At 40.4% G+C, this 23852-nt stretch overlaps 1 protein-coding gene across 3 annotated transcripts in view; it reads right to left on the bottom strand.

Moving 5' to 3' along the window:
• Positions 1-1775: 1775 nt before the first annotated feature.
• The window catches only part of TBC1D4 (TBC1 domain family member 4), a 215609-nt gene continuing 193532 nt past the window's right edge, over positions 1776-23852 (bottom strand). For all 3 annotated transcript variants that reach the window (XM_062194085.1, XM_062194083.1, XM_062194084.1), the window contains 5 exons: positions 21911-22155; positions 17805-17964; positions 14605-14774; positions 11019-11192; positions 1776-4503 (listed from right to left, as the gene is read on the bottom strand). In XM_062194085.1, the coding sequence (XP_062050069.1) occupies positions 4270-4503; positions 11019-11192; positions 14605-14774; positions 17805-17964; positions 21911-22155 (983 nt within the window). In that variant the 3' untranslated portion in view covers positions 1776-4269. The remainder of the gene's footprint in view (positions 4504-11018; positions 11193-14604; positions 14775-17804; positions 17965-21910; positions 22156-23852) is intronic.

Raw genomic sequence — 23852 nt, 5'->3', positions numbered from 1 at the left:
GGAAGCAACCCAAGTGACCATTTCCAAAGGAATGAAAGAACTAAATGTGGTATATGTGTATACAATGGGGTATTATTCAGCCTTAAAAAGGAAGGAAATGCTGACATATGCTAGAGCATGGATAAACCTTGAGGACACTGCACTAGGTGAAACGAATCAGTCACAAAGAACAAATAGCATTAAGTTTCTACTTAATGTAAAGTACCTAGGGCAGTTAGGCCCAAAGAGACAGTAGAATGGTGATTATCAGGGGCTTGGAGAAGGTAACAGAGGATTAATGCTTATTGAGTATAGAGTTTCAGCTTTGCAAGATGGAAAGAATTTGGTAGCTAGATAGTGGTGGTGGGTTACACAGCAATGCAACTATAGCTAGTGCATTGAACTGTCTACTTATACGTGATTAAGATGAGGAATTTTATGTTGGGTATATCTTATCACAATGCCAAAAATTGTAATTCCTGTTTTACTTTATCTAGAGCTGTCACAGGGATCAGAATATTTGTAGCTTTCTATCCTGGCCTCTCTTGACAACAGAGAAAAGTTGAGTTGGAAATAGACTGCAGCTTTGAGAGCTGCAAGTTTAGGGCACCTGTCCAACACAGATGACACATCACTCTCATTTGGCAAAGGAGACAAAACACTTGGATTCTACAGGCCATAACTGCTTGTATTCATTTAACAATGAGCACAGCCTTGCCAGGAGTCTTGGCTAAGGTTCTTTCCAGCTGGCTCTCCTGACTGGCTTTCTTCTTCTGTCTTTCTGGGATGAACCAATCCTGTTCTGATTAACCTAATCTTTCTTGAGCTTTGCAAATATATTCAGTCTTACCACAGTCAAAACTTGCAGATCCAGAAGGTATTCTGCTTAAAGTGATCTGACAGATGGAGAGCAAAGATTGGTTATTTCATTTCTCTTATGTGAGATATTTTAAGGGATATGTCATTGTGGTGCCCAGGTGTTAACATTTATAGATCTTACCCACACACGGAAAATGAAATATTTGGTTCAAATCAACATGTTCATATCATATCCATCAGTAAGTGTCCTTAACTCTTAGCTATTTGGAATCTAGTCCAATTGAGAAATTGTATATTTCCTTATACACTTTCTTTCCCTTTTTACCTAGTGGGGAGGGGTCTAGATAATAAAAATGCATAAGATACAAATCTGCCAGTGTGCTTGCCTTTTTCTTTTCTTTTTTTTCTTTTTTAAGATTTATGTTATTTATTTGAAAGGCAGAATTACAGAGACAGAGAGGGGCAGATCTTCCATCCACTGGTTCACGCCCCAAATGGTCTCAACAGCCAGGGCTGGGCCAGGTCAAAGCAAGAAACTTCACCCAGGTCTCCCACATGGGTGCAGGGGCCCAAACACTTGGGCCATCCTCCACTACTCTCCCAGGCACATTAGCAGGGAGCTGGATGGGAAATGGAGCAGCCAGGACTTGAAATGGAGCCCATATGGGATGCTGGCAATGCAGGTGGTAGGGGTTTACTCACTACAGCACAATATTGGCTCTACCTTTCTTTTTTCTCTGTATCAACAGCAAAAGGCTCTATTGGGAAAGAAGTTGAAAATTTGTAACAACGTACCTTCATAAGTGCCTCTTCACTTATCTTCACTGTTATCAGTTCCTATGAGGAAGAATTATCAATATATGAGTCTTAAGCGGTAGCAATCCAACCCATACAGATCTTGCTAAGGGCTCTAACCAAGAGCTTCCTCTCTCCCAAAAAGTACCACAAGTAAAACCAGTAAGCCAGGGATACTGCAGCAATGAATTTATTGGAAATGACCTAGACTTGACATTAATCTCATGAAGATGTAACAATGCATGAAGCACAACTGGTGTAGCACTTACAAAATCACAAATGAAAAAGGAAATAAATTTTCAAAAGAAATATCGTATCCAAGTTACCTTAATCTCTGAACAACATAATGTAACTACTTATGATGACTCCAAACGTCCACAATAAATTTCAATTTAAACTGAACAACAGAAAGAAGTCCCTTCCCTCAACCTGAAGCTTCCTTGACCACCTACCACCTGTGTATCACACCCCAAAGGCAATTATTATCACCGGACATGAAGAAAATTTTTATAATAATCCTTCTAGGGAAAGCCCTTCCTACAATATGGAAAGGTTTAGGAAATCCAAGGAATAAATCAGTCAGAGGCCCCCAACTAAATGGAACACCTCGGATTAGCATTTTCTAGAAACTAACAGTTACATTACCTTTACAGATAAGACGTTATTATCTTTTAAGACATGGCTTGGATTCAAGAGCACGCTGCTCTGTGATGAGAGAACTTTGCATTCATACTGGGTAACAGTGTAGATGGAGTTTCTCATCTGCTCCATCAGGGTTCTCAGAGTCCTTGACAGCTTTACTCTTTCTTGTCAAATTTCAGCTTGTAAAGAATGAACTCCCTTTCAAGAAAATTATCCCCAGGTAACCCCTCTGCAAAAAACGAGTGGTGCAAAAAGCACAGAGGATAGACACTGCTTGGGAAGACATAGAACCACCTCTGAGAAGGAGAAGCACACTTGTGCTTTGAAAATCATGTGGCTATGGCCGGTGCCGTGGCTCACTAGGCTAATCCTCTGCCTGTGGCACCGGCACCCAGGGTTCCAGTCCCGGTCGGGGCGCCAGATTCTGTCCTGGTTGCTCCTCTTCCAGTCCAGCTCTCTGCTGTGGCCCGGGAAGGCAGTGGAGGATGGCCCAAGTGCTTGGGCCCTGCGTCCACATGGGAGACCAGGAGGAGGCACCTGGTTCCTGGCTTCGGATCGACGCAGAGCGCTAGCCATTTGGGGGTTGAACCAACAGAAAGGAAGACCTTTCTCTCTCTCTCTCTCTCTCTCTCTCTCACTAACTCTGCCTGTCAAAAAAGAAAGGAAGGAAGGAAGGAAGGAAGGAAGGAAGGAAGGAAGGAAGGAAGGAAGGAAATCAATCATGTGGCTGCCAAATACCCACCAAGGATGAATGCCCTTAGAGATGGGCTGAGGACACTTTTTTGGAGTCCAAATGCAGAACAGTAGCATACACTGGGCTGGTACCATCTTCCTTTCCCCTTCCCACTGATTTCAACAGCTCAGTCCCAAACACTTCCATTCTCATAGATTGTCACATGAAACAGGAATATAATTAAGAGTTTGTGAGAGTCTGCAAATTTTGCAACAACAACAAAAGGTATTTCCACACCATGCATCAGCTTTGGAAAATCAACTGCAATTTCTTTTGTTGATCCTATATTTAAGGAAGACAAAACCAAATGAAGAGCTCTCACCATTTGGTGGGGAATGGCAAATCCCTGTCACTGGGTGACTGTGGAAACCAGGTAAAGGGAAGTCAGTTCATGGCTGTAGGAGTCATTTAAATAAAAAAAGTAGAAAGCTAATTCAGACAATTTACGTACTAAATTATATTTTTGAGGCCTGATATTTTTAGTCTGAGTAACAATGTTGATCTAATTTGCTAGAAAATTAGCAACTATCTCCTTTACCCTGCCCTGGGCAGACTCAATCACAACATCCCGCCTTCTTACATAGTTCTAACGTAAGATCTAACAGGACTTTGAATACATAGAGATGTGACATGTTAGTTGGCACAAAGCAGGTGGGGTGGAAAGGCCCTCCACCTCCCCCCAAAACCCACAGGAACACGACCAGCAAACAGTCATCCTCCTCGACAAGACAATGTCAGCAGATTTTAAGATAGAAGCACAGAAAGTCAAATAAATGTTTCCGCCTTTCCACCATTAAAGGAAACATGCTGCTCTTTGGAGGAAAAAATACATTCATTTTTTCAAGTACATTTCAATATACAAAGATGATCGAGCTTTGTTTCACTATAAAGACAAAGAGTTCATCATGAGTCTGAGGGGGATTTCATTTTAACTTCCCTTTGGTGTGGATTCCATGAAATTGTGACTTAAAAAAAAAAAAGGAAAGAAATGAAAGAGCTGCTCTAAATATACATCCACTCATTTGATCTGAAAGCGTGAATTCTTCATGTCCATTATATATATATATATATGTATGTATATGTATACAGTCAGCAACAACAGGAAACCCCAGTTTACAAATGTACGATGGCTTAGGGTTGGCAAGCTCCGAGGAGAGCTAGATGCACCTGCTGCCTCGCGGCCCCGCACCAGCGGAGGTGGTTCCATCACTGGCGGTGTCCAGGGCGGGCTGGTATCATGCAGGCTCTTCCTCTGTGTGGTAGGTTAAGGAGCACTTTCTGCCAAGTCAGTGCGTCTGCAATTATGGCTTATTTCCTGTCTTGGCTTTGTTGTTGGGGTTGCAGTTGAGGTCTTTCAGGAGCACTTCACAGTTGGGTAGAGCATCTGCTGGCACGAGCCTCCGGATGTGCTCCACTGTCTTTTGATAAGCCATTTTCTCTTGTTCCAGAGTCCGGATTAAAGTCTTCATTTTGGTCTCCCTGGTCAAAAGATTTTCCAGGTTGGATTCCAAGGCCTGGATTTTAGCATGAGCCACCTGTTTGGGAAAATAAATAAATAAAAAAAAGTGTAGGGTTTTTTTTTTTTAACTTTTATTTAATGAATATAAATTTCCAGTATACAGCTTATGGATTACAATGGCTTCCCCTTCCCATAATTTCCCTCCCACCCGCAACCCTCCCCTCTCCCGCTCCCTCTCCCCTTCCATTCACATTAAGATTCATTTTCAATTCTCTTTATATACAGAGATCAATTTAGTATAAAGATTTCAACAGTTTCCACCCACATAGAAATACAAAGTGAAACATACTGTTTGAGTACTAGTTATAACATTAAATCAAAATGTACAGCACATTAAGGACAGAGATCCCACATCAGGAGCAAGCGCACAGTGGCTCCTGTTGTTGACCCAACAAATTGACACTCTAGTTTATGGCACCAGTAACCACCCTAGGCTGTCGTCATGAGTTGCCAAGGCTATGGAAGCCTTCCAAGTTTGCTGACTCTGATCATATTTAGACAAGGTCATAAAAGACAGAGTGAGGATAGTAACCAATGATCCTAAGAGTGGCATTAACCAGGTCTGAACAATTATACAGCATTAAGTGGGGAAGAGGACCATCAGTACACACAGCTTGGGAGTAGAGCCATTGGTGGTAGAGTAGAGGTTATGATTACAAAGAAATGAGGCCCAAGTGCACTAGACAGGGTCTAGAACAAAGGACAGAGTCATTATTAGAGGAGCTAAGAAAGGTGCTGTCTAAGCTATAATTAGGTTTTCTGATTGAGAGGCAAATAGAACCTGATAGAAGGGGCTTGATAATAATCTGGTGGGCTTTAGGCCTTGTAAGTTAAGAGGCCCAGACCTACCTATCTCTTCACACGGGGTATATCCTTAGGGAGGTGTGAACCTCCTAGGGGAAGGCACTCTGTTGACTTTCATTACTTGGCTGGCCTGGGAGGAGAGCTGGCCAGGTAAAGGCAGGGGGCATCTCTAACAAGAAATTTACAGTTCTGCCTGCAATGTTGCTGACCCTACTTGACCATCCCCTCAGCTGCAGTGGTCACTTTGGAAGTTGGGCTGAGTGAAGGGCTTTTCAGCTTGGAGCCAATAAGATCTGTGGCTCTGACCTGGGCATCCTTCGACTCCAGGCCAGGTCCATTTTCAGTGATCCAACTCTTGGCAGAGCTGCCAGGGCTCTTCACAAGCTGACTTCTGCTGAAGCCCAGGCTTACCACATTGAAAGCCACTGCAGTGGACTGGCCTGTTGGGTCTCCTTGAGGGCAGATCACTGTACAGAGCTCCATTTAATAGGCCTGCCACCCATTGCTTCTGATGCCGAGCTTTCTTTTCCTCCTGGTTTGTGTTAAAGCAGACCAGAGGATGCAAGTCAAGGGAGTGCCCGTGTCCCATCTCTAATCTTCGGTGGCCTGAACTACAAGTCTATAGCCACAGGCATGTTCTGTAGTAGTTTTTCTAAGGTAGACAATGCCCATGAGGAAAATTATATTCTCACTTTAAAACTTTCTTTCCCTTTGGTTATGTTCAGCTGTGTGGAATTACTTCCCTTTTGAAAAAAAAAAGAAAGAAAGAAAGAAAGAAAGAAAGAAAGAAAGAAAGAAAGAAAGAAAGAAAGAAAGAAAGAAAGAAAGAAAGAGAGAGATTTACCACACCTAACCTGGGAGTGTCATCTTGACACACCCTCAACACTGAGGAACCAAACACAGCTCTCAGTCCACACTCATCTCAAGCCTCTAAGGCTCCACCGAAAGCAGACAGTCCACTTAATCTAGAGTCATAGTGTAACAAGAAAAAAAAAACACCACAGTGAAGAAACCAAATATCTCCAACATGCCATACAACAAACGCAAAAACCGAGGTAACAAGAACAAGGAAGACACTATGACGCCCCCAAATGAAAAAGACACCCCAATGCAAGATTATGAAGATGATGAGATAGAAGAAATGCAAGAAGTGGATCTCAAAAAATTGATAAGAACATTAAGAAGTTCTCAAAAACAAATTCTTGAACTACAGAAATCCTTCATGGACAAGATAGAAAATCTCTCTCGTGAAAGTGAAATATTAAGGAGGAATCAAAATGAAATGAAACAACTAGTGGAACAAGAAACGGTGATAGTGACGAGAAATCATAATGAAATGAAGAATTCAATAGATCAAATGACAAACACATTAGAGAGCCTTAAAAACAGAATGGGCAAAGCAGAAGAGAGAATATCAGACTTAGAAGACAGAGAACAGGAAAGGAAACAGGCAAACCAAAGAAAAGAAGAAGAAATTAGAAATCTAAAAAATATTGTCGGGAATCTACAGGATACTATTAAAAAACCTAACATTCGGGTTCTAGGAGTTCCTGAAGGCATGGAGAGGGAGAAAGTATTAGAAGGCATTTTTAGTGAGATACTAGCAGAAAATTTCCCAGGTTTGGAGAAGGACAGAGGCATCTTAGTACAGGAAGTTTATAGAACCCCTAATAAACATGACCAAAAGAGATCCTCACCACGACACGTTGTAATCAAACTCACCACAGTGAAACATAAAGAAAAGATCCTAAAAGGTGCAAGAGAGAAACGTCAGATTACTCTCAGAGGATCTCCAATTAGACTCACAGCAGACTTCTCATCAGAAACCCTACAAGCTAGAAGGGAATGGCGAGACATAGCCCAGGTACTAAGAGAGAAAAACTGCCAGCCCAGAATATTATATCCTGCAAAGCTCTCATTTGTGAATGAAGGTGAAATTAAGACTTTTCATAGCAAACAGAAACTGAAAGAATTTGTTGCCACTCATCCTGCCCTGCAAAAGATGCTTAAAGATGTGTTACACACAGAAACTCAGAAACATGGTCACCAATAAGAAAGAAGGTAAAGGAAGGAAACCTCACAGCAAAAGATCACAGGAAGCTCAATTTCTCTTTGACAGAGAATTAAACTCTGATGCTCTGTTCAAGTAATGTGTTAAAGTAATCTATTTTGTTCTCTTGATGTCTGTTAAATTCTAATTGTTCAAAAACAGCTGAGTTTTTATTAAGAGCTATGGGTTATGTAAATATGTGCTTATTTTCAAAGATTTGGATAATCACCTTGTAACAATGATCAAATTTGGTCTATGTTATGTCATGATTTTAAGGAATCTTATTTCAACCAGATATTTTGGATTTTGATATTGGTCTATTAGGCTATAACATAGCATATGTGCGTACATATTGTATGTCCACATGGGGAAATTTTATTAAGAGTTTTATTTTAAATGGCTTATAGATAAGATTGTCCATAAATTTAAGCTGCTAAAATGAATCAAAGATACATTTTAATTTGTGTGACCTGAATCTGTGTATCATATGTTTTAAACTTGTTGGTAGAAAGAAACTAAAAACATTTTATATGGTTGTGCTTAAGTTTACTGGTTAAACAAACTACACCATGTTAGATATTTAAGAGGTGTTTTCAAATACATGATTCTTAAAATTTATAGAAGGCATTGGACCTTCTGGTAAATGTTTTCTTAAGTTGTTATCTAATGGTTGAAACGGTTTGCTAAGTATTCATGTAATATTGCTATTGTCAGCAAGCGATCTAGGACTTGCTCCCTCATTTCTCTATTCTAAGCCCAACTTGTTCTTTCATTTCTCTATTCTCTTCAAGGTAGGGAACTAATTCTATTATGAAGGAATCTGTAGGACGCACAATTTACTCTTTAGACCTTATAAGAGATGGCTAACATTTTTCTGTAATAGCATAGCCAAAATAAGAACTTAACTAATAATCTCATAGCTAGATTCACATCGCCATCAGCGGGTTTTGTTTTTTTTTTTTTAATTTTCCAAAATAAAAATTCGAAGAATTTGGTTCTTCGTTATAGCAGCCACTGCTTACACATATTAAGCTTAATAAAACATGATGTGAAGCAAATATTTTGTAAAACTTCCATGAAAATGGAGAGTTTTATAGGTTTCTCAAAGATACAGCTATGGTACTAACATGATTCCTCTCTTCTCAATGCAAAAACACAGGACAATATCACATCACTTCTCCACAGTGGCGGGGCTCCCCATTTCACACCCACTGGGTCTACCCCACAGGGAATGAAGTCTGGCCTTGCTGCAGAAGACAGAGGCACTAACAGTGGGCTTTTGCTGTCTGACTGGAAAAGCAGATTTCTCCAAACATATACTTGGGATTCCATCCATTTTTATGAGTGTCAGTGATGCCAAATTTATTTGATAAGGACAGTTTGCACCCACACAGACACACAAAGTACAAAGTAATGTCTGAAGACTAGTTTTACTGTTAATTCTCATAGTACACCTCATTAAGGATAGAGGTCCTACATGGGGAGAAAGTGCACAGTGACTCCTGCTGTTGATTCAACAACTAACACTCTTATTATTAATGTCAGTGATCACCCGAGGCACTTGTCATGAGCTGCCCAGGCTGTGGAAGACTTTTGAGTCCATAAACTCTGTCAGCATTTAATAAGCAAAGTGGACGTTCTCTCCTCCCTTCAGAGAAAAGTGCATCCTTCTTTGATGGCCCCCTCTTTCCACTGGGATCTCACTCACAGAGATCCTTCCTGTAGATCACTTTTTACCATAATGTCTTGGATTTCCACTTCTGAAATGCTCTCATGGGCTTTTCAGCCAGATTCAAATGTCTTAAGGGCTGATTCTGAGGTCAGAATGCTATTAGGGCATTTGTCAGGAAATGCTCAATTAATCATCAGTGAAATAACCAAGTAACAAAGGACAATATACCTATTCTTAATTTTTCTTATCAAAAATAAACCATGTTTGTTATTATTCAAATAGAAAAAGGGATAGAATTTTCTATGAGCCGCAGCTAATTAAGATAAAGTGAAGGAAGTCAGATATTCCTATGATTGGGAAGCATCTATTTTAGATACCCCTCATTTCTAATCCATTTCTCGCTCACCTTGAATTGCAAAAATACTGAATACTTAGAAGCAGAGTTTCAGTGTTTCCTAGTTTGGAGGCAGGTGCAGGATTGGGAGAATGGGGGAGGGGGCAGAGTAAGAAGAAACCAAGGAGCCTTGAAACACTTAAGGGCTAGCTCAGAATTCATCTTTCTTTCTAAGGCTCACTTGCTGCTATGGTTTGGATATGCTCTAAGTGTGTTCACAAGGGTTCATGTACTAGAAGTTTTGTTCTCAGCGTGGTAATGTGAGAGGTGGTGGGACCTTTAAGTGGTGGGGCCAGGTGGGAGGCCCTGAGGTCACTGAGGGCATTGCCCTCAGACAGGATTAAGGTAGTTCTCATGTGAACCTGGTTAATTTTTGCAAGAAGACTGTTATGAAAGAGTAAGACTTGTCCCTTCCCAGTCTCTCTGGCTTCCTGCTGTCACTAAGATCTCTTCTTAGCTGTTACTATGTGATCTCTCTCTCTCTCTCTCTCTCTCTCTCTCTCTTGCATATGCTCCCACCATGGTGCCATCTGCTGAGTAGTGCACTCAAGGAGGACGTTACAAGAGCTGGCACTGGAATAGCTGCACTTTTAGCCTCCAAAACTGTGAGCTAAATAAACCTCTTTTATTTATAAGTTACTTAGCTTCAGGTGTTTCCTTATAGTAGCAGAAAGCAGACGCCTGTTCACATCCCATCTCCTGACTGCTTTTAAGCTTTGCCCAGCAAGACATACGAATACACTGCACATCACACAAGTTGGAGATGTAGAATCATACTTTATAATAAACAGTGTATTGCATTTGTTAGTATGTGTTTATAAATAAACATGCAGTGCTTATGATTCCCAAGTAATTATAAACTCCTTGATGGTAGGGACTAGACTGTATGCTCATATTTTCATTCAGTTCTTCCAGAAATATCTCCTTCTAATTCCACTTGTTTTACTCTAGACAATTCTCATCATTTCCAGTTAGATTTTTGCAAATGTCTTCTAATAGGCCTCCCTACCTTCTGTCCCCACCCTAATTTGTTTCCAGATTAATGACTCAAAATCATGCCTTGAAAACTTTGAAAGACTTCACTGTCAACAGGATTTAAAGCCATGCTCTTCTGCATGACATGAGAAGTCACCTATAATTAATTCCTGCTTGGATCATATTTATCCTACCTTGCTCCAACATAAATCTCAAATTGGTGCCAAGCTAACTATGCTCTTAGGTACATCTTCATTACTGATGTCTCCCTCTGCCCATCCCAATTAAAGACCCCCTCACTGTTTGCTTTTACCTACCCTAAAGAGTCGAGCTCATACCCTACTCCCCAACTTCACCACCAATTTCCCATATTCAATTCTTCTACCCTTGAACATAACCAAATATGTACAACACCCAATAGGTCTTTAACCAGATTTTGCTTTGAATGACCACTTAACTATTTTCTGAGTGTTCACTTTCTCTCCTCAAAATCCACTGGAGCACGTGGACAGGGTCTGATACCCAAGGGCTTCATCAGCAATGCCACCATCCACACACACATCCCTATCATTCCTGGTCCAGTTCTGTGCAGGCAGGGGCCCTGCTGCCCTTTGGTCAAATCTCTCCTGTCCTTACCTGCAGTTTTTCTAGGAGGTCCATGTTCTGTCTCTTCAGCTGGCTGTTGGCCCTCTCCAGCTTCTCCAGAGGCTCACTGTCCTCACAGGCATAGGATTCCTGCAGCTCATCCTGCAGCACGTGATATTCCACCTCATAGGCGTGTAACTGCTTGGAAATGTCCATCTCAAACACCTGCCATGGAAACACCCCGGGTTAGTTTAGCCTCCGGTACCTCTGAGCATGATGGTGCACTTCATATTTACTTCCAAATACTTACTATCATTGAGGAACTTCATTAAAGCATATAAAGAGAAAAAGTGTCAATATAAGAAAAATATACATTAGAACAGATTCTTTCTTCACAACTGAAATATTCTCATAATGAAACCAAGTCACTGGAATAAATTTGTGTCAAGAGTACATTGCAACCAAGGTACTCACAATCTAGTTACCATCTCCCAAAATGTAGTTATTGAGCTATTACTGTCTATGGTAGAGATAATCTTTGCTGATTAGTAAATAAAATTGCACATGGCTTTGCTAAAAAAAAAAAAAAAGAGAGAGAGAGACTAGCAGTCTTTCTAATTTATTTGTCATTGGTGCAGAAAGGTTTTTTTTTTTTTTTTTTTTTTTTTTTTTTTGACAGGCAGAGTGGACAGTGAGAGAGAGAGACAGAGAGAAAGGTCTTCCTTTTGCCATTGGTTCACCCTCCAATGGCCACCGCGGCTGGCGCACTGCGGCCGGCACACCGCGCTGATCCGAAGGCAGGAGCCAGGTGCTTCTCCTGGTCTCCCATGGGGTGCAGGGCCCAAGGACTTGGGCCATCCTCCACTGCCCTCCCTGGCCATAGCAGAGAGCTGGCCTGGAAGGGGGGCAACCGGGACAGAATCCGGTGCCCCGACCGGGACTAGAACCTGGGGTGCCGGCGCTGCTAGGCAGAGGATTAGCCTGTTGAGCCACGGCGCGGCACAGAAAGGTTTTAATTAACATTTTAGCCACTTGTTATTTCATGTAGGTGTCTTGGCAGTCATGTCTATATTCTACTCCACTGAGAATCCTCAAAATCGCACACTCATGCGTTGGCAGAGTAGTAAGGTTTAAGTAGGGCTACCACCACCCTCCCATGTCACCAGCAAATGGAAAGACAGCTCAGTTAGAAACTGGAGGACAGGTATCCTTCTTAGGAAAAACTTGTGAGGAGGAAAGTGAGGCTGCAGCTGCCCTCTGAGCAATGACACCTATGCTAATGTGAACAAAAAGAAATTACAAAAAATCTAACTCATTCAACTACGAGAGTGACATTCTAATACCAGAATTTTAATAAGGGAAGAGCTGGTATTTGGTACAATTGTTAAGATGCTGCTTGCACTGCCTACATCTCATGTTGGGGTGCCTGAGCTGAAGTCCTGGCTCCATTCTCGACTCCCCCTTCCTGCTAATGCACACCACAGGAGGCAGCAGGTGAACTGTTACCCACAATGGAGATCTGCTTTGAAAGCTGGGTTCCTGGCTTCAGCCTGGCCTAGTCTTGCCTATTGTGAGCATGTGGGAGAATGAAACAGCAGATAAAATATCTTCCTCTGCCTCTCTCTTTCTGCCTTTCAAATTACATAAATAAATAATTTTAAAGAAATTTTAGTAAGGGAACTTCTGGACTAAATTGGTCATCCTTTCAAGCAAGCATTCTTTCCTTAACTGTGGTATGCACACAATGGGCTATTACACAACACTGAAAATGATGATATGGATCTACATTTACTGGCCTGGAAAAATGCCCAACACTCTGAAAATATTTTCATTAAAATAAGGTTGACAATAGTATAACCAATATAAGTTCACTTATGTAAAACTGCCTTCATATGGATATATGTACAGAGACATGCAATAGGAAGGTTCGAAGATTATCATCTCTAGATGCTGAGATATGCAATTACTTATTTATGTTCTTCTTTGTATTTTTTGCATTATTTACATCTTTTCAAATGACAGAAATAAAGCTTGTTGAGCCCTTCTTAAATATTACAATTTTCTCATAGTTAACTCTAATTCTTATGAGATTCTCACTAATACCAAATCCAAATCTCTCCACCTATAAGTTCTACCCAATAATCCCAATAGTAACCTGTAACTACTCATGAATTTTAGAGAAGCGCTAGTATCTATTTTCAAATCTGTATAAGCACAATCTCTCACCACTTCTCAATCAAAACATATTTCTAAAGAGTTCATAAACAAACAAGTAAAAATTTAAGAAAAAGCTGTATGTTTTTAGCTTATGGAGCAATGGAACAATCTGCTCGTGATTTAAATTCCATGTTATAGGAGGAATTTCTTATGTGACTGTAAGAGTTCCTAGGATACTATGAATTAGAGTGTACAAATACCTTAACTAACTGGTTCTATTTGCTCATAAAAATAATATGAAAATATAACAGGATCATACTGTTATTTCCATTTTGTAGGAGAGGAAGTTGAGACTCAAAGAGGTTGTAACCTGCCCACAATCACACAGCTAATCGGTGGCAGGCACCCATATAAGACTTCAAACTCCCTTTCTCTTCTCTCAGCTCTGTCTCCCTTTGGCTATTCCAAGAGCCTCCAGGAAAGTGGGAAACTTTATCAATGCTCATAAAGCATGGCCGTTGTATCTACAAATCAGCTCTTAAGTGTGTTCATTTCTTCTGAACAGCATCAAATACAGCTACTACTCACCTAGTGCCTGTGATGAGCCAGGAACTGGTTAGATGGTGTGCACATTATTTTCCATTGCTAACCACATCTGTTCTCTGCCCTCATCCACCCTTCTGCACCCTGGGAGGCAGTCCCCTTTGAGCTGCATACCCCCGACACTCCTTTTCTGCTTGGCTCTGCTGGGTTTGGCCAACAGGAGGCGCCAGCAGATCAGAAGGGTGCAGGAGAGTCATTTCTTCCCTTTCCTTTCCCTGCTAAGCTCCCTAAGAACACAACTGCCAGAGGCCGCTCATCTATAGTTCTGGCTCTCCTCCCGCCTGGTAAGCCTATTGTATCTCTCACTTCCCCTGCAGCACCAGGGACAGCCAGTAGTTCATAAACGTCTAGACATCCATATTGAGTGTCCACCTCTCTGTAAACGGCTCCTACAATGGAAACAGAGAGAGCTCGGCTTCCTGCAGAGACTCTGCTCACCATTTCCCCATTTTGGAGCTGAGAAAATGAGGTGATGTGTGCATGCCGAACGATTAATAAAAGAAGAGGCAAACTCAGTACTTTCTCACTGCAAAGCCTGTGCTCTCGCCTCCTGACCTCCTTCTACATTTCACAACAGAATTAACAATATCACAAAGGCAAGTGGACCTCATTGTATCCTTGGGTCTTCCTGACTCTATTAGGAAAGGATTCCTGAAAACCTCATCATGTGGCACTCAACCACATTTTCTGTGTACAACCGAATCGACAACATCAGAGTAAACAAATTTCACAAGTCTCATTTCTAAGTAAAATATACCTGATCAAAGTACAAAAAAATGCCTATCAAGCATTAATAACATTTTATGCTAAAGCTTTTAATGTACAACCATTATAGAAGCCATTATATATAAAATTTTACTCATCATTGATATCATACCTGGGTAATAATTTTTTCCATCTCAGAGGTATTCATATCGGGGATAGTGTTTTTAAGGAACTCAACAATATTCTCGAAGTTTTCACATTCCATTATAAGTGACTCCTGGCTGCTCAGCAGACTGAGCGCAACTTTAAATATAACTTCAGTCCCCTGAAGAAAAATTATATCTAAAAGAAAAAATATAATTTTCAGGATCAAAATTACACATTCATGATAAAATGGATGTTCTTTGTGCATGCATGTTCTTTGTGCATGCATGTTCTTTGTGCTAAAGCTTGTTGTTTGTTTTTTATTATTGCAGGATCAGAGAATATTTTTGCAAAAGGAAAATTGATCAAATCCACTCAGCTTAAAAAAAAACCTTTATGACTGAAACAAAAACAGGTATTTGAATATTCCTCTTACCTATTAAGAACCTCAGAGACAACCATGATAACTAAGTTAAAATTATATATTTGTTTATCTGTAGATTACTTATGCTCTTTCATGGTGAATTTAATGGAGACCAGGTACACTTCAAAGGCACTTATTCTGCTGATATTTAGTTTTTCTTCCCAACAGGAATACAAAACAAATCAATATAACCAATTTGGACCATTCAAACTCTCACTACCATAATAAATAAAAAAGTCACTAGATCAGTTAATATGCAATTAAATGTATACAAAAGCAAGACATTTAAAAAAAAGACTCTAAAAGATAAATCAAAACAAATAACAAATATACATAAAGAATATATCTATAAACCTAAACTCTGAACTCTGCTTTCTCACAAATGGAAGCACCAACAGTTTTGAAAAGTATCAAAATCTGTGTGTATTAAAGTTTCTCTTAGTCAATAATATACAGCAGAGCTGTCTTGAAATAGAGGAAATTGTGAGAGAATTGTTTCTGGGGCTAGCTCTGTGGTATACCAGGTAAAGGTGCCATCTGTAATGCCCAGCATCCTATATGGATGCTGGTTCAAGTCCCAGCTGCTCCACTTCCAATCAAGCTCCCTGAACTCTGACTTTCAAAAAAATAAATATATAAATCTTGAAAAAAAAAAGAGATAAAAAGAATTGTTTCCAACATGGTAGTTCTTCTGAATCAGGCATTTTCATCTTCCTAGCTGTCTTTATTATTCTTTTCGTAAAATTTATTTTTATTTATTTGAAAAGCAGAATTAGAGAGGGAGAGAGATACAGAGACAGAGACAAAGAGAGAGAGGTTCACTCTCCAAATGGTCTCAATGGCCAGGGCTGGAACAGGCCTAAATCAAGAGCCTAGAACTCCATCTGCGTCTCCCAAGTGGGTGCTAGGGGTCCAAGTACTTGGGCTATCTTCTGCCACTCTGCTGGGCTCATTAGCAAGAAGCTGGATAGGAAGTGGAGCAACCAGGACTCAGATGGGATGCTGGTGGCACAGGAGGTGGCTTAATCTGCTGCACTGCCACCAGCCACACAGCCTGTGTTATTTACTATATTCAAAGAAAAGCATTGAGTAGCTACTGCATAGTGGACAGCATCATTTATATTCTCGTGGAAAAAACACAGTACTAGGAACATTCATCTCATAAGCTCTGATATCAAATTTCCAAGGGCAAGCCAGAGAGATGCCCCTGAGGTATCATTGGGATATATACATACATACATACATATGGGTCTTATAGAAGATCAAGTAAGAGGAACCCACAATTCAGGGGAAATGTCACTGGGGAAAGGCAACTGTGTGTATTCAACAAAAAAGGGAAATCTGGTGAACATGCGATTCAGGGCATCTTGATCTTACTTTTGCTACACTTTGTCTACAGACTGTATTCCTGCTAATGCAGTGTCCATCACATAAAACTTTCTATTTCTTACATGGAATCTAAATCACAGGCAGATTATTCTATAAATATTTTTAAGCAGTTTTATTTGTTAAAATGCTCTGTAAGATGAAAAGTTTTTATTTACATATTTACTTGCTTATTAATACTTCCACAATATCTTTTTTGACTGCTAAGCAGTTAGAGAATGTGCTTCTAGAGTTTTGAAACTAAATACCATTGCTCCTCTAAAATTAATGACAGAATTGCTTGGCTCTGTAGATTCCTATGAGGATCAATAGGTGGGATTTTGCTCTCAATAGGAAAGCATGGTAAGCTGGTGTGTAAACACATAATATACACATCTTCAAAACTGGTTTCTCCAAACAGTATTTTTCCTTACTACTTGTACTACTCCCTGCTATTTTCATTGTATTTCTATTATATTCCAATTTTTCAAACACTGGTAATGACCTGTAATTGGGCCAATACTCGCAATTAGACAGAAAGCTCCAATTTATAAAAAGCACAGCTGACCAGAGCTACCAGAGAGATGCACAGAACAGAGAAATTGCGGCAACCCTTTCTGAGGTTACGGAGGCCATAAGCAACATTCTTAGAACAAATTACTTTTTTTTTTTTTTGCTTTTAAAATAACAGACAAACCAAACCAAGAACTTGTGAACAGATAAACAAGCCCCCAGATGGAGCTAAAAACCATGTCACATGCTCCTTTTATTCCCAGTGTCTAATACTATGATTGGAACAAGACAAGTATCAGACAACGTGCTCTGGGTTCTTTCGCCCATTGTTAGTATTCTTCCCCTAGTCACTCACTCTTACAGATTGGCTACATCATAGTAGTGGAATGAGGGAAGAGTTATTCAAGCAACAAAACAGGAATTATAGCTACCCTGTTAACAACAAACACTCAAATTAAGGTATGCCATAAGAAGTAACAGTGACATTAGTACTTCCATTGCCCTAGTCAGATAATATGTTTGTCTATTTTGAATCCAGGTTGAAGAAAACAACAGGAAAAAGAACCAAAACCTAAAGGTATAAAAGATGTATATAAAAATTTGGAAAATGATACAAATTATGTTCTTATTCGAGATTCTCTTTAAAAAGTATATTATGATATTTAGGCATAAATAAAAAATCCATGCTCCATTACAGCTTGTTCAAATACAGAAGACCAATTTCTCTCTGCATTTCATTTTAATTTTACTTACAGACCAACAGTATTTCAAATTGCTACTGGAATAGCACCAGGGATATTTATTAAATTCCACTAGCAATTTGCTCTTCTGTGTAACACATGAAAAAATAATGGGGTACCCTATGGCCAGATGTATATTCCTTGGAATAAACAGCTCAGTTCTATTTGATCATAGTCATCTCTTACCAAAGACTCTGGCTACGAATCCTAAAGGAAACTGAGAGGCAAACAGTGTGAGGAACCAGGGTGCAGCATAGAGACTGGGGCTGATCTCGTTCTCTTCCAGATGATTGTAGAGATCCCTGTGATAGTCATGAAGGAGCCTGGACAGCTGGTACATTTGAATCTGCAGTTAATTTGGAGAAGAAAAATAAGGTATTAACCATTTATCTGAGTATGCATAAAATACACTAACGAGTTGTGTTACTCTAACATTTAATAACATTTCACAATATTCAGTTAACAAAATCAATATTTATTATTATTTTAAAGTTGACATTAACATTCAAGTTCACTTAACTGAAGTGATAGAGCAAGTCACTGAAAGACCATCTAAGATGACTGAGTTTTTCTATCACATGTATATGGGTGTGTCATGCATACATGGACATGGTCTTTTTCCTCTTGTAGGAAAGCATGGCTTTTGAAATCTAATCAGAACTGCCCTGACTTACAACTTTGAGAGTATCTCCTTGCCAAAGAATCTACTATGTCTGGTGCAGAAGCAAAGCCTGTCTCCTTCTGCTGGGTCCAACATTGGTTTACAACTGAGTTTTGACTTTGACCCACAGACAAGGTGCAATGCTATAAGAGAATGGAGGCTAAGAATGCAATGGGGCCAGAAACCAGAGATGTCACTTCTAGTATCCAATTTATTCCAGCAGTATGTATTTTAAAAAGATTTTATTTATTATTTATTTGAGAGGTAGAATTATAGACAGTGGGAGAGACAGAGGAAGAGATCTTCCATCTGCTGGTTCACTCCCCAAATGGCCATAACATCTAGAGTTAGGCTGATCTGAAGCCAGGAGCCAGGAGCTTCTTCCTGGTCTCCCTTGCAGATGCAGGGACCCACGGACTTGGGCCATCATCTACTGCTTTCCCAGGCCATAGCAGAGAGCTGGATTGGAAGGCGAGCAGCTGGGACGAGAACTGGCACCAATATGGAATGCCAGTGCTGCAGGTGGAGGATCAGTCTACTGTGCCACAGTGCTGGCCCCCTCCAGCAGTATATTTATGATGAAGGGGAGTAAAGTAAAGCAGGCAGTCAATTCTGAACGTTTCACAAATTAAAAGAAATCATTCCGTTTGGCTACTGAGTTGATTATTGGCATTACCTCATGTAAATACTTTTAAACTCTTATGTCTGTGACAGTAAAGGTGAAACAGTAATAAATAATAAAGTGATTTGAGAATTGTACTTTAATTTAAAATGTATACCCTTAACAGTTAACAGGTGACTGCTGGTGACTGGATCAGTTATATCAGCTTAATACTGTGCTATCAAATGAATAGCATTTTTTAAAAAACCTAGTGTAACTGCTTTCACTAGAAGAAGTCTAGGTAAAACATCACCCTTAAATAGTTAGCTCTATGAAAGTACATTAAAATAATCCATTATATCATGAGTTCAACGGTTGCTTTTAAAGCCCAGAATTGAAATCAGCAAACCCTTTGGGGAAAACAAAATCATAAAGTACATAAAATTACAAATACAGCCAACTATTTGTTTGATCCTCATCTGCAATCCATATCTTTGGTATCTAAGCTTCTATACAAACTGTAAAAGGAAAGAATTAAAAAGCCACAGAAGTCATAGCTATAAAAAGAAGTTTAACTGGAGTCATAGGGTTTTTTTATGGGATTATTATCTCAATAAGTCACATGAAAAAAAATCATGTATTTCTCTTGGGTCTTCCACATTTCAGAAATAACATAACAGAAATAACATAACAGGCATCACTGAAGAATTTGTATTTTGGTAAGCATAAAAATTAAAGAAGTCAAATTAGCAGAATAAAAAGAAAATGTGTCATCGAAAGCATTCTGTTCCTTCTATATTAACATTTGTAATGGTGACAAAGAAGCAATATAGTGATGTTTTGTAAAAGAACCTTACATTTCTTCCCCTACAGGCACAACTAAACTAGGGGTTGGCAATGTATATTTGGGCAAATAAAAACGCAATTCAGAATTCCTTCACAGAAAGTTCTAATAACAAAATCCTACTTATTAGGAACAATTATTTCCTCATGTGCCTTCCAGATAACATGGCGAACATTCAGACAGAAGAAGCAGAACTGGAGGATGACAAATGCAAAGAGAGAAGAGAAGGGTGAGAGAGAGAAGATGGAAAAAGTGGAAACAGAGACTTCGGAGAAAAACAGAGAATGCTTTCAGAACACAGGAAACAGTGGACACCAAGCATGATGAGACAGATGTTTAAAGGTGAAAGAAACCTGAACCCCCTCATTTCACAGATCAGATAATCAAAGCCAAGAGCCAGGAGTGGCCAAGTTCACCAAAAATGAAGCAACAAGTTAGAAATCCTGGGGCCGGCGCTGTGGCGTAGCAGGTAAAGCCGCCACCTGCAGTGCAGGCATCCCATATGGCCGCTGGTTCAAGTCTTGGCTGATCCACTTCTGATCAAACTCTCTGCTATGACGTGGGAAAGCAGTAGAAGATGGCACAAGCCCTTGGGCCCCTGCACCCGTGTGGGAGACCTGGAGCAAGCTCTTGGCTCCTGGCTTCAGATTGATGCAGCTCCGGCCATTGCGGCCAATTGGAGAGTGAACCAATGGATAGAATACCTCTCTCTCTCTCTTTCTCTCTCTCTCTCTCTCTCTCTCTCTCTCTCTCTCTGCCTCTCCTTCTCTCTGTGTATAAGTCTGACCTTCAAATAAATAAAATCAACCTTTAAAAAAAAAAAAAAGAAATCAGAAATCCTACCAAGTAGTCCAAGCAGGCTGCAATAGGCATTTGTCGATATTTTTAAAAGTCTTACTGATCAAATAAGAAACACTAACTTCCTGCTCTGGAAAGCGAACAGTATTATATCTCATTGTATATTACACAAAAGCCTACTCTGAAGGATAAGGCTCCCAATATTGTGGCCTACAAGAATATTGCCATCAAGGATTTTTAAATACCTGCATTTTCAAAATTACAAACAGAAAATATTCCTTGGTAATTGCAGGCCATACTAAGGCAAAACATCCAGTTTACACGAATTTCTATAAAGTCAGATTGATGAGGCATTTTTAAATGAAAACTCTTTGCATTTTTTAAACTGATAGCTGTATCTTTCTCTCTATGGGCTAAAATCAAACACAACTCGGACACTCTCCTTTCAAATTCTAATGATAGTCACTGAACTGTTCATTCTGAAAATATCAGAGCTATCTGATTCCTTACAAAGGGACCAGTACTTTCTCACCAAAGGACAGACAGCAAGAGAGAATACCCATAACCAGCTCTATGCCCACATGCCAGCCTAAAGAAGATACACTCATTCTATCGCCAGATAGAATGGGTTACTTCTCTAGAGGGGGCAATGTTAGCTAGCAAGGCAGACAGTAGCCTGTATGTGTAAGATGATGAAGAAAATGGGAATTTTGGTGTAGATGAATGAGAAAAAAATGTAGAAGCCAGCCTTGGGAGCACACCAGCATGTGCATATCAGAAGTTTTGTTCTTGTTCAATAACCTTGTGTGTTGAGTCCCAGCCCTCTCCCTGGGACAGCTCAGGGAAACCTTCCCTGCCTTGCACTGATGAAGTTCTGGGAGGAATTTCAGGAATTCCACACCTAGGAAGCCCCTCTACCCAGCAATATTCCAGCAAGGGGCCCATACACACATCCACACAAACTCCAGTCTGAATGCAAACTGATTGCTCAGCTGTTTCCTGAGATGCCCGCCAGGTGGAGCAGGTGTGTTTCTCTTCATTAAACTTTCAGATTTTCTTACCACTAAAAACACACAAAGATACCAGTGCTTTCTATACAATATAAAAGATGTAAGTGCACTGTTTAGAAATCATGTAAACAAATAAAATATTCCATAGTCATTATTTGACTTGTTAAACAGATCTCCGAGTAGTTATCAAGCAGACATCAAATCAGTATAAAGGCATATCCTGGTGAACAACTCCATAAAATCTCCTAAGTAGACAAACGTTCAGCCACACTAAAACAGTCAACTAAAACCATGTGCCCACGTTCCTTATCTCTCAACTGTAATTTAGAGGAGTTCTAGAACAGCCTTGGTGCTGCTCAGGTGGAACCCCTGCCTTACCTGCAGCGACATCATGTCGGGTCTGTACTGCTTGCGGAAGCCGAGGTCGTACATGAGGAACTTGAGCATTTCAAAGGCTTGCTCCTCACTCATGTGCAGAAGCAGGACTCCAGCCACGAAGCTGATCCCCTGACAGTAGCCCACTTCCTTGTCCAGCAAAGAATAGGCTTTCAGGAGGTTGAAGAGTGACAGCTGCCCTGCCCCAAGCTGTACTGAAAAGTATGGGTGAGTAGGAAACGTCCTACCTACAGGGGAGAAGAAGAACACCTTTGAGATGATTTTTAGATGCTTTGGAGGCCAAAGAGAGATCAGTGACCTGCAGCAATAAATGAACACATTCTTTCCCAAACCAGCAAGGGCTACTGACTGTTGCTCCTGCAGGTCCCTAGCCCTAGCTGCCAGAACCCATTTCCATACACTGCCATGTGAAGGGTCTTCAAAAAGTGCATGGGAAACGTGTTACCAAGAAAAAACTATTCATGAGTTTCAAAATGCTTTTGCCCCTAAATACATTTATCTTTTTATTCCATCTCACCATGGGTTTTTTTTTAAATTATTTTTTAAAATTTTATGTTAGGTATACAAACTTTATGCATTTCATACATCAAATTTAGGAACCTGGTGATTTTTCCCACGCGACCCTCCCTCCCGCCTACATCCTCCACCCTTCTTCCTCTCTCTCCTAGTCCCACTCTTGATTTTTACAAAAATCTATTTTCAGTTTCCTTTATACTCATAAGATTAACTCTACAATATGTAAAGAGTACAACAAATTGTATGAGGGGGAAAAAACCACTATTCCTCAATAGCAGAGACAAGGGCTATAAACAATCAATGAATCTCAAAATGTCAATTTCCCCACAATTTTTTGAAGTGCCCTCATATGCTATGGGACTAAACATTTCATGCTGGCCAGCACTTCTTCCTAGCCAAAACTAAAACAAACAAACCAAACACAAGAACTCCCAAACTAGTGGCATGTCCATGAGCGACAGCAGGAGACTATGACTCAAAGCAAATTCTAAATTCATGTGAAGTACAGTTTCTAGCTAAAAGCAGAATTCCATGATTATTTAAAAAGAAATCTTAGTAGCCCATAAACAGATTCATTCCTGCTTTTATTATGACACTGGAATAACCTTTTTTTTTTTTTTTTTTTTTATTTTGGACAGGCAGAGTGGACAGTGAGAGAGAGAGAGAGACAGAGAGAAAGGTCTTCCTTTGCCGTTGGTTCACCCTCTAATGGCCGCCGCGGTAGCGCGCTGAGGCCAGCGCACCGCGCTGTTCCGATGGCAGGAGCCAGGTGCTTCTCCTGGTCTCCCATGGGGTGCAGAGCCCAAACACTTGGGCCATCCTCCACTGCACTCCCCGGCCACAGCAGAGAGCTGGCCTGGAAGAGGGGCAACCGGGACAGGATTGGTGCCCCGACCGGGACTAGAACCCGGTGTGCCGGCGCCGCAAGGCGGAGGATTAGCCTGTTGAGCCATGGCGCCGGCCTGGAATAACCTTTTTAAAAACTCATTTAGCTAGCTACTGTGCATCCCATATGGGTACCAGTTCAAGCCCTGGCTGCTCCACTTCCTAAGTTGCTCCTTGTTAATGCACCTGGAAAAGCAGTGGGGGATGGGCCCAGTCCATGGGTACCTGCATGCACACAGAAGGGACACAGAAGAAGCTCCTGGTTCCATCCCGGCTGTTGGGGCCATATGGGAAGTGAACTAGTGAATGGAAGACACCTCTCTCTCTCTCTCTCTCTCTCTCTCTCCTTCTATCTCTCTTCGTAACTCTGCCTTTCAAATAAATAAATAAATAAATAAATAAAATAAATCTTAAAAAAATAAAACCGGCAGAGCAACAGAGACAGAGAGAGAAACACAGAGAGATTCCATCTGCCAGTTCACTTCTCAATTGTCTGCAGCAGCCAAGGCGGGGCTAGGCCAAA

Source organism: Lepus europaeus, chromosome 6 (genome assembly GCF_033115175.1).
Source record: "Lepus europaeus isolate LE1 chromosome 6, mLepTim1.pri, whole genome shotgun sequence".
NCBI lineage: Eukaryota > Metazoa > Chordata > Mammalia > Lagomorpha > Leporidae > Lepus > Lepus europaeus.
Note: the sequence above shows the minus strand (reverse complement) of the source record. Positions and strands in the feature narration are given on the sequence as shown.